We start from the raw sequence: 16731 nt of genomic DNA, 5'->3' as shown, positions 1-16731 counted from the left end.
AAAAAAGGAAAGGAAAGGAAAGGAAAGGAAAAAAATTTGATATGATCAGTTGTAAGGACAATTGAGAAGTCCTGGAGCCCCGGAAGAAGAGTTTCATTGCAGTACTCTGAAGTAGAGAAAATGGATGTGAGAAGGTGACTGGTACCTTCTGTGAGGTAATTAGCAAGCCAAGGCTGCTGGCTAGAGGGACTGTGGACTATTCAGGTTTTAGTTTAGGGACATGTGATCAAAATGAAACAAGTCAGTTTTTCATGAAATTCTTTGTAGCAAGTGGCTTCCAAGCACAAGGCAAGACCCCCAAATGAGAGCAGGAATCATGGGTCTTGTTCACCAGGTTATCCATGGTGATTACAATAGTGGCTAGTATACAGCTGGCTACCAATAAGTATATTTTAAATGCATTGAAATATTTAATAGCAATTTTCTGTATTGGATTTTGGTAATCTTTTGACTGAGTTCTTAAACATTGGGCCTTGGAGTCCTGAGGGCAGAGAATAGGGAGAATGAAGAATTAAGAGAAAGTAGTGTTTCTCTCCATTTTTCTCTCTTCATATTCTTTCTTCTTTTAAAAGATCAACCTGTTTGAGATATAATTTAGTTAAAACAAACTGCACTCAATTTAGGCATACTTAAAGAACGTACAGGTTTTGATAAATATACACACGTGATATAGAACATTTCCGACATGTTCAACAGGTGCTGGTAGCCCTTCCCTGTCCATCTCTACCTATCCCTGGCCACAGGCAAGCTTTCTGTCAACATAGAATATGTTGCCTATTCTGTAGTTGCTACACATGGAATCATGCTCGTGTCCGGCTTCTTTTACTAAGCTTAAAGTCGCGATTCATCCCTGCCCTTGCATGCCCACTCATTTTTATTGTGGAATAGTATTCCAATGTTTGGGCATACCACAGTTTGTTTATCCATTCACCCGTTGATTGACATATGCGGGCTACTAAGAAGAAAGTTATTCACATCACTTTACAAATCCCTGTGGACTTGCATTTTAATTTCTCTTGCACAAATACCTAGGAGTGGAATTTCTAGGTTGTATAATAAGTAAATATCTTACTTTATTAGACACTGTTCTCCAAAGTGGCTTTACTATTTTATATTCCCTCCAGCAATGAACGAGAGTTCCAGTTGCTCCACATCCTTTCAAGCATTTGGTATTATCAGTCTTTAAAATTTTATCCATTCTGGTTCCCCTCTTTCCCTTCTTCCCTCCCTCCCTCCCTCCCTCCCTCCCTCCCGTGCTTGAATTGAGAAATGTTTGTGGAAGGAGTGAAGACAAACATTCCTGGACCTACGTTCCTAAATGAGAAAGTTTCTATTAGTAAGACTCTCCCCGACCCGCCTCACATCCTACATACTCAAGGAGAGGCGCGGGAGAGGGGATCCTCTTTCTTCCTTGGAAAATAAAACCTTTGCTTTCTTTAGGGTGGGCTTTCTATCTCAAAAGCGCAAAGTAACCGTTTGCCCAGGTTTCAAGATCAGCGCGCTGCAAACTCTCAGCCGTGGCGAGGTTTCCTCAAAGAGCCTCTCAGCTGCGCTCGTCTCTGCTGATAAATGATAATTCTTTTCTCAAAAAAGCTGGTTTGTGGCCGGCGCTGGAGTGCTCCAGCTACAGTTGAAAGCTGCGGGTTGCCTCTGGTTCCTCCGAATGGGTCCCTTTTCCCACCCGGTTGGGATCCAAAGACGCTCCGGAACTCCAGCCCAAGTTCCCAAGAAAACCCCAAAGAGCGTAAGGCTCCTGGGGACCCCTAGCACCCCTGCAACCAGGGCACCAGGCATGCTCAGAGCGAATGCGGGAGGCAGGCGTTGGCTGCAATGGGGCTCAGGAGCCAGGAGGTGCCGCTGCATCCCCGCTTCCTGGCGCCTGACCCAGCGTGCAAAGTTGGGCTGGGAGCCGCGGGGGGAAGGAAGGACCCAGCGAGCGAGGGTGGCGGGGAAGGGGGTGGGGGGAGGAGGAGGGAGGAGGGAAAAGAGCGCGGAGGGGGGGCGCCGGGCGTGTGTCACTCGCTCTCTCCCTCTGTGTATAGAGGATGTGCTGAATGGTGCGCTTTGAGGCGGCGGCGGCGGAGGAGCAGAATCCGCCGCGACTGGCAGCCTCGGCTGCCCGGCTCGGCTTCTCTTCGCCTTCCGAGGCTCCTCATCCACCGCGGGTTCCCGACCTCGCGTCCCGCCTGGGGCATGGCCCGGCGCTGCGCCCCCGCGCGCTCTGCCTGCTGAGCGGCGCCGGAGGGAGGTGCGGAGGCCGGGAGGCCGGGGAGGCCGGCGGGGGAGAAGAGTCGAGCGCCTCAGGAGCAGAGAAAGGAGCCCGCGCCCCGCGCCCCGCGCGCGGTTCCCAGTCCCTGCCGCGCTCGCCCGGGCCGCCCGGAGCCCAGATGAGCCCAGATGGCCGGGGCTCAACCCGGAGTGCACGCCTTGCAACTCAAGCCCGTGTGCGTGTCCGACAGCCTCAAGAAGGGCATCAAATTCGTCAAGTGGGATGATGTAAGTATTGGGGCGGCCCGAGTCGGGGCGCTGGCTCGGGCACCGGGCAGGGCGGGCGTCGTGGGGGTGGGGCGAGGGGCGCGTTATGCAATGGGCGCACTGGGAGCGGGCAGGGGCCGCCTCGGGCGCACAGGTTGGCATCTGCCAAAGCGGATGTCCAAGGGCAGAAGCTTTGCGCGCGCTCCTGTTTTATCGGGCTTTAGTAGTTGCCATCCTTTCTGGGTCTGGCAAGCGCCCCCTGAGGGTCTTAAATCTTTTGGGCCAGTGGAAGGGAGGGGCAAGCTTTGCCTGGTGACAGGTCTTGAAAGTTCGGGAAGTAGGGAGTGTGAAGTTGAGACCAACTGGAAAGCGCCTGGTGTGAACAAGTCGCGTCCCTCTCCGCCTGCGGACGCACCCCCATTACCTCTTTTGCCCGATTTCAAGAAGGAAGGGCCTGAAGTCCACAACACTTAGTGATTGCGAACCCTCTTAGCGCTTTTGTGGGAGCCCACGCGGCGGAGGACACAACGGTCCAGCCAACAGGTGGTCGTTGATGCCAAACTTCAGCTCCTGGCTCCGGAGTGAGGGTCCCTGAAAAGGGCTGCGGGGACACATCTGGGGAGGGCGTGAACAGAATGGGGGCCCTTGAGGGTTCCTGGAGGACTCACGGGCCTGCAGGCAAGTGGAGAGGGCTGACTTTTGAGAACTGAGCTGATTGGAGTCTTCTGCCTGAAATAGACACGTTGAGGGGTTGCCCCAGGACTTACCTGCACCATTTGCCAGGTAGGGCAGAGCCTAGCCCAGCGCCAGGGTCTCTAATGCTTTACGTGCAGCCCAGACCCCAGGACTTCAAATGACTTCCCCTTCCCCTTTACCCCAGTTGTCTTCAAAACACATAAATTAGTCATCCAGCTGAAAACATGCGAATCTTCTGATGGAGAGCATTATGGCATCAATTTTATGTCCTGGGTGTCATTCAAAAGGTTCGATAAGAAAAACCTACTGAAATAAATCCGAGTTGCCAGGTTCTAAGGAAATTTAAGTCCAAATGACTAATACATCTCTTAATCAGAAGGAATTAGAGGAGAATGAGGCGTTCTTCTTGCCGAAAAGATTTTCCACCTAGTAAATTATAGCCTGTTATTCTCTAGGGTATTTTTCTTTAATCTTCTTAAGCCATTTTCCAGTGTCTGAAAACAATTTAAATATTCCAGGTAGTGAATCCAATTACTTAGCTGAGTGCGTCTGTGTCTATATTTTGTCCAGCTGGAAGCGCAAATGGAACTTGGAGTATGAACCACAGCTTCCTTGAAAGCTCATGCCAATTATTAAATGCTGTAGGCAAGGATGTAAACATACATCTTTTTTACCATGGGCTTCACACTTTTCTTCTTTCTGTTCCAGTCTAATTGGACTGAATGTTTTTGTAAATGGAATAGAATCTAAACAATAAATTCAGACGCAGATTAAATTCTTTGTGTCAGGGGGAAAAAAAAAGACAAAGAAAATGCAGTTCAGCAATAAATAAGACAGTCTTGCCCATTTTGAGATCCTTGAATAGAGAGGTGATGTGATGATGGATTTACTGAGAAAGAGAGTGAAGGGCAGAGGGAAGAGAAAGAGACTTTGCAGAATTTAAAAAGGGAGTTTCAGCATAAGCTCTGGATTTATATACAGTGATGATTCTAAACTGTATTTTAAATAATTCTCTATAATTTCTTGTTTTGGAGAAAATAGCCAACATCACGTTGAGAATGAAAGTATTCTATGAAAACACATTTTGATATATCCAGGTAGATGACTTTCATTATGTACCCTTCTGTAACACGTATTTCTTGCTCACCTATTATTGCCAATCCTAGACTGGATCCTGGGGTGGTGAAAAAAGTAGACAAAATCCCTGCTGTTGTGGACCTTACTTGCTAGGTGGAGGAGACAAAAATCATCAAAACACCAATGAGAGAGAGATTGGGTGATGCATTGAGGGTAATAGAGAGGATGTTCATGAAATACCAACCAAAGAAGAAGTTGAAAAGAGCTCCCTCTGAGCATTGCAGCAGTGAGTTTCCAAGGAAGCCCTCCTGGAAGGAAAGATGTAGGCACTAAGGAGAAGGCCAGTAGAATCTCAGGTGTTTTATTTATTTATTTATTTTTAAAACAACAAAACAAAACAAAAAAAACCTAGACTGCACTCAGGAGTCAAGTTATCTGGAATATAATGAGCTATACTGCAGGCTCTTTGGTTCTCTGGGTCTTCATGCTGATCAGTGGACTACAAGGGACCCAGCCTTTCTTAGGGTTGCCTTTTTCCTCCCCAGGCATCCCTCATCCACTCTTCTCAGCTCATATTTGCCCTTCCAGAATCAAGCCAGTTCAAGTTATCTGGCTATTTATATTGTACCTTAGTGAGACAGTGTGTTGAAGACAAAAAAGAACTAGATCTTGAATCAAAGGCTTCAGTTTACCTCTTAGTTGTTTCACCAGTAAGCTACATGACTTTAGGCCAATCACTTAGCTTTTCTGTATGTTTGCTGCTGCTTGTGTAAAAGCGTGGTAATGTTACAGGACATTCAAAAATGATGAATTTGGGGCTGTTTAGGATGTGAAGAAATTATCTCTTGTTCCTGAAGAGATTAAAGCAGTATAATCACTGGTCTTGTTGTCCTGACCACCATATGGAATGGAAGATGTCACCCAGAGGGTGCAGTGCCATGCATAATTTGTTGGCCACCTACCAAGTCACGGTGAGGCTGTGGATGCTCTAAGGGTGGTAGTCAAAAGCTTTAACATAGGCACTAAACAATTACAACAGACAGCAGGTGCGTAATAGATCCTGGAAATACCCTGTTGTACCAGGGCCAGGCATTAATGTTTTTGCTGCTTGATCATGAGGAGGTCTGGGAGTCCCCAGGGTCTGTGGATGGGTGGATAGGTAGGTGGGGTTTTTTTGACTATTTCAGTATTTTAAAACTCATGGTGTATACGGTCTGAACATCAAGGCTATACTTGTCCTCCTGAACTTGGCATGAAGATAAACCACTGACCTAATGATATTTAAAAAATTCAACCTCATATCTTTGCTTTTGTTTTGCATTTGTCTATTAGCAGGCTCTGGTGGTAGGAGGTGGGTGTAAAGGACTGTGGGTATTGTGGAAGAATTCTGGTGAGGTAGACAGTGGAAGGAGAGTTACTTTCTTGATCTAAGCTAGGGAGCTTGGGAGATTGTCAGAGAAACTCCTTTCTCTTCTGGACCTTGGCCTTGGTCTATATTGGACAGGACATGGAGAGAAAGAGGAAGGACTGTAAACTGTACAATAGGACCTCCAACCACTGATTTGGCCCTGTTTTCCATGCCTAAGCACTCTGTCTCACTGTCCCATAACCTCTGAGGGATGGAAGGGCTTTCATTTATTTATTCCTTCTGTTTCTTCATTCTTACCTTTCAAATTCAGATCTTACTGTGGGCAGGTTGCGTAATGCATCCCAACTTCAATTTCCTTAACGGTAACATGCAAATTGTAATATTTCCTAACTCATAGAACAGCTGTTGAGGTTAGATGAATGAATGCATATACATTGCTTTGTAAAAAGCCTGATATACAGGAAACCTTCAATAAAACATGTTTTTAAGTTATTGTCCCTCAGAAATAAGATGGATGTGAATTTTATCAAGGTGGTTAGTAGGTGTTCTATGGCTCTTTTATTCTTCTTGTGGAAAAATTCAGACCTTACTTCCATTCCCTTTAATGTGTGTTTTGATTTTATATTTTATAATTTGGAGAAAAATCAGGTTTCTTACCTTCTTTTAAAAATCCAGGTGTTTCATGGAAAATAAGTCTACGTAATTTAGAGCAGAACCCACTCTCTACAGCAAGTCAGTTTACAAATAATCCAAAAGTTTATTTTCACTTAAATTTCATATATATGTATGTATATATGTGTATATAATTTCACATTGCACATTTTTTCTTACAAGCATATTCTAACACGGAAAAATAATTGCTAGACTAAGTTGTCTGAGAAGTCTGATGAAACTCAGAAGTTTGGATTTGCATTAATGCCGTCTGGATTTGAATCAAGTAACTCCCTCCTTTACCACACCTTCGACCCCCACAGCTAAAACAGGTAATTTAAGAAATACTAGTATGTTGCACATTTCCCAGCATCCTACACAAAAGCTTAGAACTTTTGCATTTTGTGGAATCTGCTGTTCCAGTTTCCAAAATGATGACAAGATGACACTGACAAGATTAATGAGAGAGCCGAGGGGAAAAGGGTTTGCGAGGGGGGAATTTAGTAACGTTCACTTTGGAAAGGTTATGGGAAACGGAGGAAACTTCTCTGAGTTGGTAGCTGGCTGATGTGGATGGACCAACTACAAAGTGTAAGGTGGATTTTAGAATGGAAGGCTAGCAGGTGCCCTCTAAAGAGCCCCTTAAATATGCCAAGTTATTCCATTTTTCTTGTCAAAAGAGCTTTGTGAATTTCTTATTGTTAATAATTACTGTATAAGTGTAAAATATAACTTTTTTGCAAACAAATCAATAAAGCTACTTGAAACTTTTTAAAAAATCAGTGTAACATGCATACAACAAAACACACAAATTCTGGGTCCAGCTGGATCCATTTTCACAAAGTGAAAACTCCCATGTCATCAGTACCATATCAAGAAACAGCATCACTTGTCCCAGAATTCCTAAGTGCTTTCTTCCAGTCCCTGCATCCCCGCCTAAGGGTAACCCTTGTCTTGACTTCTAACTTCATAGTTTGGTTTTGCTTGTTTTTAATCTAATAAGCTATTTTTACTTTGAATGAAAACTTAAAAAAAGAGAACCTCTTCAGCCTAAAGCATTTTATTATTGCTGAACTGATCCTCTTGAACAATAACAACAAAAGTGACTTATAGTCAGATTAGATGACCCTTGATTCGGTTCTTGTCTGTCCCAAGTCTGGGAAGTGCAGCAGGTATAGTAAATGCCCTGAAGGAGGAAGCAGTTCAATAAAACCCTAGTAATTTACTGAGGAAATATAATGCCTACAGGCTGTTATTGGCAGGGCAAAGCAGACTAGTACAGTACTGTTGCTGGAATATAATTTTCTCGCATAGGTTTTCTCTCTTATCTTGCTTAACACTAATATTTCCCTACCTATGGTGAATGAGGATAATTTGCACTGGCTATTAGCTTTGTTTGAAAGTTTAGCCTATCAATAAATAGCTTCAAGTTATATTTACCTGCAATGACATATAAAGGAAACAGGAACATTTTGCTTTTTTATGTGGGACTTGGTAACCTGTAGTTAAATATTTCCTTATCAGAATTGTTTCATGTTATCATGAACCAGAAGTGCCAGCAGAAAATGGAAGGGAATTGATGGTGAATTGTTGACTAACGCTATGGGTCTCCACTTAAATAACAAACCCCTGGTAACTGAAATCATTAGTCTTCTTGTTACTGGAGCTAATAATTAGGTTCATGCAACCTTTCAGAGCATATCATAAATTCCAAATGCTCAGGCACATTTCACAGTCTATTCCATCTAATCTTTGCCCTTTCTGTTCTGTGTCTGATCGCCTAATCAGAGCCTTGTGCCCCTATGTGTAAGTAGGCAAAGGAAATATGGACGTATTTCTGAGGTCATTTACATATATGACCATGAAGAAGCCATTGATTTTTGTAACTAACTGGAATAGGATATAAAGGAACGAACTAACTGGAATAGAATATAAAGGATGCTTATGTTCTTTAAGAGTCTCTCTGGTTTTCCTCTGATCTCTTTAAGATCTAATGTTTGATTTTATTATCATTACCACGTGTTAATTCTCAAAATTTTTTTTTTTTTGGAGACAGAATCTTGCTCTGTCACCTAGGCTGGAGTGCAGTGGCACCATCTCGGCTCACTGCCAGCCTCTGCCGCTGGGTTCAAGCGATTCTCATGCCTCAGCCTCCAGAGCATCTGGGATTACAGGCACATACCACCACACCCGGCTAATTTATTTTTATTTTTAGTAGAGACAGGGGTTTTGCCATGTTGGCCAGGCTGGTCTCGAACTCCTGACCTTGGGTAATCCGCCCACCTCGGCCTCCCAAAGTGCTGGGATTATAAGCGTGAGCCACCGCGTCTGACCTTCAAGGGCTTTTTTTGTTTACAATATTTGGTTAATGTTCTGTTTCTTTTTACTGAATTGATGTTTAATGTGCAAGATCACAGAAAGTGGATTAGTTAGTAAAGAAAACATTTACCTGAAGTAGTCATGTGGATATCAATACATAGCATTGATATCTAGAAGATTAAGATATTATTTTGCCATTTAAAAAGATCAAAAATTTTTTGGAGGTCATCTATGAAATAGTTAAGAGTAAGGGAAATTTAATTTAACTTTAATCCATTGTATAGAAGAAGCCATATGAGCTCATAAAGCTGGAAAATCATAGAGCAAATCAGCAATTGAGCTGGTCAAAAAATGTTAAAGATGCCAATCCTGATCCTCCTCAGGTGTGCTGTGTTGGATATGGTTGAATCTCACATAGCATCAATTCCTACATCCTCTTAGTAGGACTTCCTATAATACAAAGTCTGGGCTTCTAAAGCTACATTTACCAGACTCCTTTTTGACCAACATTCTTCTTGAAAATTATTATTTCCACCAAATAAATTCATGCATATGAGATATGGAGGGCAGAAACATGAAAAGGGCCAATTTCCTGCATCCTTTCATGTTTCTGTATTTCTACAGATACGTGAGATGCTAGAAGAGGTGGCACTTTCTGTGATAGTTCTTCATTGTCTCTGAAGTGGCCATTGGTCACAGTGGCCACTCCCTGTTGGCAGCTTACACTTCTTTGGCTTCAACAAAGCTGGTGTTTTGTTTGGACCCTGGGAGTTCCTTCTTGATTTCTCACCTTTCTGAATGTGGTAGACATAACAGCTCTCCTCAAGGGTCTGTGCTGCTGTGTTCTGGGATCATTCATGGAGACCCAACCTAAAGCCCGCTCCTCCGACCCTCCCAGTTTTTCTGTCAAGTGCTTAATTTGTATGAAGTCCCTTTATCTTAAAACTTCAAGAGAAATTTCTGGTTCTCGTACCAAATCCTGGCTGATATGGCCTTTTGTGATTCTAGGATTTCACAACTTTCAGTCCTAAATATAATAATCTTCTAAGTATCCTACATAGTTTTCTCCTTCGGTACTACAGTTGGATAAAATGAAGTTTTGCTGTAGTATTTCCTCTGGAATTCAATATCCAGACTGAGTCCTAATAGTAGGCATTCATGCTTATGTAGCAGCCCTGCTTACCCCTGTTCAGTCATCAAGACCACCTTGGGTGGTAGGAAAAAGAGCAAGGGTTCTTCTTTTGCGTTTCACATAGAAATAAATTGAGGCTACTGATTGTGATTTGTCGAAGGACACGTAACTAGGTAGATTCAGAAGAGGAATTTAAAACTAGATCTTCTGGCCAAATTCAGCATCCTTTCCAGTCTACCATGATGTCCCCAAACAGGGTCCTTTTGGTAACAACAACAACAACAACAAAAACAAAAACAAAAAAAGTTTTTTTTTTTTTTTTTTTTGAGATGGAGTTTTGCTCTTTTTGCCCAGACTGGAATGCAATGGTGCGATCTTGGCGCACCGCAACATCTGCCTCCCCGGTTCAAGCGATTCTCCTGCCTCAGCTTCCCGAGTAGCTGGGATTACAGGCATGTGCCACCATGCCCAGCTAATTTTGTATTTTTAGTAGAGATAGGGTTTCTCCATGTTGGTCAGGCTGGTCTCAAACTCCTGACCTCGTGATCCACCTGCCTCGGCCTCCCAAAGTGCTGGGATTACAGACGTGAGCCACCGAACGTGGCCAACAAAAAACTTTTCATAGAGTCTAAATGAATGTAAGTTTAAAGAGATTGGTAGACTTTTCCAAAGAATCTCTGTTATTTTTAGGATTCATATATGTGAAGCATATATATCCCTGCAAACTTAGTTTTTGAGCCATTGTCTTCAAAATAGCTATTTTTCATGGTGTATATACAGTCCGTTTTTCTCTACACTGTGCAAGATGTGTGAGCACTGGAAAACCTCATCGCTGCTTTGAGACAAAAAGGGCAGGCCAGCCGCAGTGGCTTGCACCTGTGATCCCAGCATATTGGGAGGCCAAGGCAGGCAGATCAGTTGAGGTCGGGAGTTCAAGACCAGCCTGGCCATCATGATGAAACCCTGTATCTACTAGAATACAAAAATTAGCTGGGTGTGCTGGTGCAAACCTGTAATCCTGACTACTCAGGAGGCTGAGGCAGAAGAATCACTTAAACCCAGGAGGCAGGCAGAGGTTGCAGTGAGCCAAGCTCGCACCACTGCATTCCAGCCTGGGTGACAGAGTGAGACTCCGGAAACAAAACAAAACAAAACAAAAAAAAAAAAAAAAGAAAAAGGGAGGGGGGCACAACATATGCTCTATAGTCTTTAAATATATTCTACATCAATCAGTCAGTGTGGAAACATGCACGTGGAAAGACAGGTATTCAGGTATGGTGTTTAAGGCCTTTTTTTTCATTGCCGAGTAAGTGACATTTCTGCCGAGTAAGTGACATTTCTGCATTATATCTGTTACTCCACCTTTTCTTCTTCTTGACATATGTGCAAATGTTGTCTTTTGCTGATTCCTATTAAGGCCGGTCCCATGGCCTCTCATAGAAATCATGGATCATGGAAGACTAAGAATATGGTAGGCATGAAGGAAGTGTAGAGGGTGAGTTGCTTGCTCTCAAGTATGATGCAGAATGCACGGTAGTGTCAATTGAGAGTCCAGATCTATATTACTTGTGCAGGGAGGTGGATATGCCTTGTTTATATTACAACTGGAGCATGACTTCTGGAGGGTTATAGCTTTATAATTATTATTATTTTTTCCCTAGGGGAGAGCATAGGCCTGGCACCGAGAGATGCTGGTGCTCAGGGGATGTTTGTGGAATGAAGGAACTGTCTGGTGTTTGTCTGGCTCACAGTGGGCTCACACAGGGGAGTGTGCAGCCTTGAGGCAGACCTGGAGGGCAGTCACGCTCCTATGAGACCTTCGTGACCTTTGAGGTGTTGCATTGGTTGGAACACCTTGCTCCTTGTCCTTCCATTCCATCTGAAATCTCCCACGATCCTAAGGGACTCTATGGTCTTCTTAAATGGGATTTCTCCATGTGCGTTTGAGAAGGAAACCATTTATTGGCAATGCAGAGCTCACTGCTGTTACAGTGCTGATTTCATTTAAGGTCTAAATGTGTCTTAAGTTTGAGCGGTACTACACTGCAATTCAATATTGGTTGAAGATGATGATGCTTAATGTATTTATATCTCATATTCTAAATGTTACCATTAGTTCCTATTTTCTGAAAAAGATGCTCATCCATACACCCAAATATTGCAATGAAAATTGCCCTTAAAGAAATTCAGAAGTGTTGGGAGTGATAGAACAAAAGACACATGGTTGTAAAAACATTCTATCACGATAATTATTCACAAAGAGAAAAAAGAATACTTGTGCTTTATTGCTAAAGGGAGAAAAGTAACAAGACATAGTTCTAAATTTGATTTATAATAAACTTCCACCTACCCTATTCTTTGTGTACAGAAGCAATGGAAGTCCCTGGAACAATGCTTTTAATTTCCTCCCTTCTCCACTCCTCATTTAATGTACTTGGGCCACCTCCATTGTTCCAGCTGCCCTCTTGCCCCTGAGAAATACCTCACCTTCTGCATTTATATTTTGGAGCTCATCCTTCCTGGCATCTCTGAATCCTGACTTCATTATTATCTGCCACCACTCACCTTTCTTTTGACAGTGTCTATGTGAGTTTCCCCTCAGTTGAAGCTTTCCTAAGAACATAACAATATGCCTTTACTAGTAAAAATCCCAACCTCAAAACCAACACAATGTTCCCCAGTCCTTTTTCCTCCTTTAGTTACCGTCTCCTCCCTCATCTCCTTCCCTCTACTATGCAAGTGTAACTTATAGTCACTGTCTCCCTGTCTTCACCTCCTACCCACTTCTTCTCAGCCTTCCGAAGCCTTTTTCTGCCCTCACCACTACTTTGACATTTCTTTGCCATGGCTATGGGCAACATGGCTCCCAGCAACCCCAACTGATATTTTTCAGGATCTTCCTTGTTTTTATTTCCTGCAGTACCTTCCACCCCTTCATCCATTCATTCACCAGTCATACTTTAAAAATGTACTGATGTCTCTTTTAAGCATTGTGCTAGTATTGTGGATTCATGATGATGAATGATTTCATGCCTGCCTTTATTGGGGAGACAGATGCTAAACAAATAGAGGTACAATTATTTTCATTATAACTGCTATGAAGGAAAAAAAGTACAAGTGAGTATAGGAAGCATGGAAGCTTTCCCTGGAAAATTCTATTTATGAAAAGTGGGATTTAGGCCCACATGAGTAGAAGAATGTGTCAGGTGGAGGGAACAGCAGGTGTGGGTATTCCAAAGAGCCAAGAAACTCAGGGTTTTGAAAGACAGAAGCAGAATTAGCACAGGGGAGTGTGGCTCTGATAATGTGGTTGGATGGCAAGGGCCTGCATATATACTGGTTAGGTCCTTGGAGGATTTTAGACTTATAAAGTCAACCAGAAACCATTAAAACCATGTTTTCAACCCTGGCACCATTGACATTTAGCCCCATTAGTTTTTTTGTTGTGGAGTCTGACCTGTGTATTATATGATATTTAGCAGCATCCCTCGCTCTAGATACTAGGTGTCAGTTGCAAAACCCCCCAGTAGTGACAACCAAAATTGTCTCCAGACATTGCCAAAAGTCCCCTGGTGTGGAAAATTGCTCCCAGTTGAAAACCACTGATGAAAATGATAAATGATATACTATGCTCTTAAAAGTATCCAGCCAGTTCACCACCCTCCCTGCAACCCCAAAGGCCAATAAGTACATGAAAAGATGTTTAACATCATTAGTCATTGGAGAAATGCAAATTAAAAAACACATTGAGATGCCACTGCATACCCACCAGAGCTATATGTTATTGATATTATTGGCTTTTCTCATCTGATGCCCCCACTAAGCCAGGAGCACCTCGGTTGATTTGGTATCTGGGCTTTAATTTGGTTCTCTAGTGGATTATCTGAAGTATCTTGCATGGTACTTGAAGAACAATGCTTCCAACATTTCCCTACATTGTGTTAAAAAGGGATCTTTCTGATGATGAGCATTTTTTCATGTGTGTGTTGGCTGTATGAATGTCTTCTTTTGAGAAATGTCTGTTCATATCCTTTGCCCACTTTTTGATGGGGTTGTTTGTTTTTTTCTTGTAAATTTGTTTGAGTTCTTTGTAGGTTCTGGATATTAGCCCTTTGTCAGATGAGTAGATTGCAAAAATCTTCTCCCATTCTGTAGGTTGCCTGTTCACTCTGATGGTAGTTTCTTTTACTGTGCAGAAGCTCTTTAGTTTAATTAGATCCCATTTGTCAATTACTGGGTATATACCCAAAGGATTATAAATCATGCTGCTATAAAGACACATGCACACGTATGTTTATTGTGGCACTATTCACAATAGCAAAGACTTGGAATCAACCCAAATGTCCATGAGTGACAGACTGGATTAAGAAAATGTGGCACATATACACCATGGAATACTATGCAGCCATAAAAAAGGATGAGTTTGTGTCCTTTGTAGGGACATGGATGCAGCTGGAAACCATCATTCTTAGCAAACTATTACAAGAACAGAAAACCAAACACCGCATGTTCTCACTCATAGGTGGGAACTGAACAATGAGATCACTTGGACTCGGGAAAGGGAACATCACACACCGGGGCCTATCATGGGGAGGGTGGAGGGGGGAGGGATTGCCACTGGGAGTTATACCTGATGTAAATGACGAGTTGATGGGTGCTGACGAGTTGATGGATGCAGCACACCAACATGGCACAAGTATACATATGTAACAAACCTGCACGTTATGCACATGTACCCTAGAACTTAAAGTATAATAATAATAATAAATTTAAAAAAAAAAGGGATCTTCCTGCTTGTTCTGTAGGAAGCCAGTATCTTCACGTTGCTTCTCTCCACTGTTTTGCATTCCTACTCTGGACCTTCTTCGTCTCTTCTGCTTTTGTTTATTTTGGGAAATTTCAGAGTAGACACACTCCTGGAGGAAAAGTCTCATCAATGCTGATACACAGGGATGTTTTACTTAAATGATCTTAATTCCCCATCTGGCATCCAAGACTACCTTTATAATGTTTTCATTTCATAGCCAGGGCTGTATTGCTCATGTTTAGTTTGACAGGCATCACATCTGATTTTCTGTGACCCTTAGAACTCTTTGTCCATTGCATAGCTGTTTTCCCCCCAGTGTCTCTATTTGCTGTATTTGGCCCTGCTGCTTCCTAATGCAAGTCTTGGGCAATCCCTGTGGAACATTGCTTGTTACTTTTCCTGTTGACTCTGTGGTATTGATTAGTTTAGAAGTGCATGCCTCTATTCATGTGTGTTCTCTCGTAACAGCATAAAAACATGAGAATCACTGTGGAGTGAGAATTGTGGTCAACCTTGGCCAGGAGACTTGCTGACAGTGGTGCTAAGGAATGTGCCATGGGTCTGTGAACTGGCCCTTGACACGAGCCTTGAGGTTTAGGGTTATACTTCCTAGTAGTTTACTAAGACTTCCATAACAAAGGACCGCAGCCTGGGTGGATTACACAACAGAAATTTATTTTCTCACAGTTCTGAAGGAAGTGGGAGATAAAGGTGTCAGCAGGATTGCTTCCTGCTGAGGGCCATGAGGGAAGGATGTGTTCCAGGCCTCTCGTCTTGGCTGGTAGATGGCCGACTTCTTGCATCTTCACATCATTTTCCTTCTGTACATGCCTGTGTCCAGATGACCTCTTCTTATAAGGACACCAGTCATACTGGATTAGGGCCCACTTTTAAGGCCTCCTTTTAACTTAATCATATCTGTAAAGACCCTATCTCTGAATAAGGTCACACTTTCAGGTACTGGGGGTTAGGACTTCACCATGTGAGTTGTTGGGGAGGGGGGCACGATGAACCCAATGACATACCTCAGCCTGGTAAAGTGTAGCTCAGAGGGTAGCAACATGATAGCTCTAGTTAGATATTGAAGAACTGACACTTAGAGAAGAAGTTAGATTTATTTTATACTATTTAAATGTTAAAAATTAAATGGTAGCTGCATATGTGGGTAAAACCATAAACAACCTTGCTGGAATTGTGTGACAAGAGCACTGAGACTGTTTTGTGAGAAATTTCCCTGTTAAGGAGTATCCCTGTGAAGGTTTGGAGTTGCCCTGCCTAACAGAAATATAATGTGAGGCACATAGGATACTTGTAAATGTTCTAGTAGCCTCATTAAAACAAGTAAAAAAGAAACAGATGGAATTAATATGAATGCTATCTTTAATTTAATCCAGTGTAGCCATTTTGACTTGTAATCAATGTCAGAAATCATTAGTGAGCTATTTTCTATTCTTGTTTCCATTCTTAGTCTTTGAAATCTTGCAGCACATCTTAGTCTCAGCAGTCGCATTTCAAGTGCTCAGTCGTCACAGGGAGCCACAGCAGCTCCCGTATTGGACAGCACCAGTATAGGGCATCCATTCTCAACAGGGGCCATGTTTCTTCCAAGGAAATGAAAAGTGGTTTTGGAGAACAACAACAGCAAAAAATCTTCTTACTCTCTCTCTTTTTTTTTTTTTTTTTTGGTATAAAGCACAGTTATACATACAGCATATATACAGATATTCAGCCTATCTGTAATATTGAAATGTCGTGGGGGATTATTAGAAAAATAAAGACCTAAAAAGGCTCCTTTGCAGGGCAATAATGGAAAAAGTTGAGAAGCACTGTTATAGAGTGCGTACTGGAAGGTTTAATTTCCAGTGCTTCCCGTACCAGCTTAACTGGCTTTCCTTGAGCAAGTTATTTAGCCCAAGCCTTGGTCTAGGTATCTGTAAAATGGGAATAATAATAGTGTCTTAAGTTATTATAAGTTATTATAAGTATTATAAGTATTAAAGGAGAAAAGCTTTATTATAAGTATTAAAGGAGAAAAGCTGTGAAGTTTGCCACAGTGATTGGCTCAGAGCAAATGTTGAGGATGCATCAGTTACTATTCAGTCAGGGATTTTTATAAAAAGGTATACTGGTATTAGAAGTGAGTTTGGATTAGTAATGCCTTTGTCATTTCATGTCAGTTTCTTTAGTATTTATTATTGACTTATA

The 16731-nt window shown here is 42.5% G+C and overlaps 1 protein-coding gene and 2 long non-coding RNA genes across 5 annotated transcripts in view; 1 reads left to right on the top strand and 2 right to left on the bottom strand.

Annotated features, from left to right (window-relative positions):
- The window catches only part of LOC116270698, a 51275-nt gene extending 47965 nt beyond the window's left edge, over nucleotides 1–3310 (bottom strand). The window contains exon 1 of the long non-coding RNA XR_004178862.1: nucleotides 3243–3310. This is a non-coding gene — a long non-coding RNA (uncharacterized LOC116270698). The remainder of the gene's footprint in view (nucleotides 1–3242) is intronic.
- Nucleotides 389–2987, bottom strand: LOC110740605. The gene is made up of 3 exons (XR_004178863.1): nucleotides 2900–2987; nucleotides 1374–1562; nucleotides 389–578 (listed from the first exon to the last, which is right to left on the bottom strand). It is a non-coding gene; the product is annotated as an uncharacterized LOC110740605 (long non-coding RNA).
- Nucleotides 2011–16731, top strand: part of PLCB1 (phospholipase C beta 1) — a 738719-nt gene continuing 723998 nt past the window's right edge. For all 3 annotated transcript variants that reach the window (XM_031656114.1, XM_031656115.1, XM_031656116.1), the window contains exon 1: nucleotides 2011–2496. In XM_031656114.1, coding sequence (XP_031511974.1) covers nucleotides 2398–2496 — 99 coding nt within the window. In that variant the 5' untranslated portion in view covers nucleotides 2011–2397. The remainder of the gene's footprint in view (nucleotides 2497–16731) is intronic.

Source organism: Papio anubis, chromosome 16 (assembly GCF_008728515.1).
Source record: "Papio anubis isolate 15944 chromosome 16, Panubis1.0, whole genome shotgun sequence".
NCBI classification, from domain to species: Eukaryota; Metazoa; Chordata; class Mammalia; order Primates; family Cercopithecidae; genus Papio; species Papio anubis.
The sequence above is the reverse complement of the archived record's forward strand: the minus strand, read 5'-3'. Positions and strand labels throughout refer to the sequence as shown.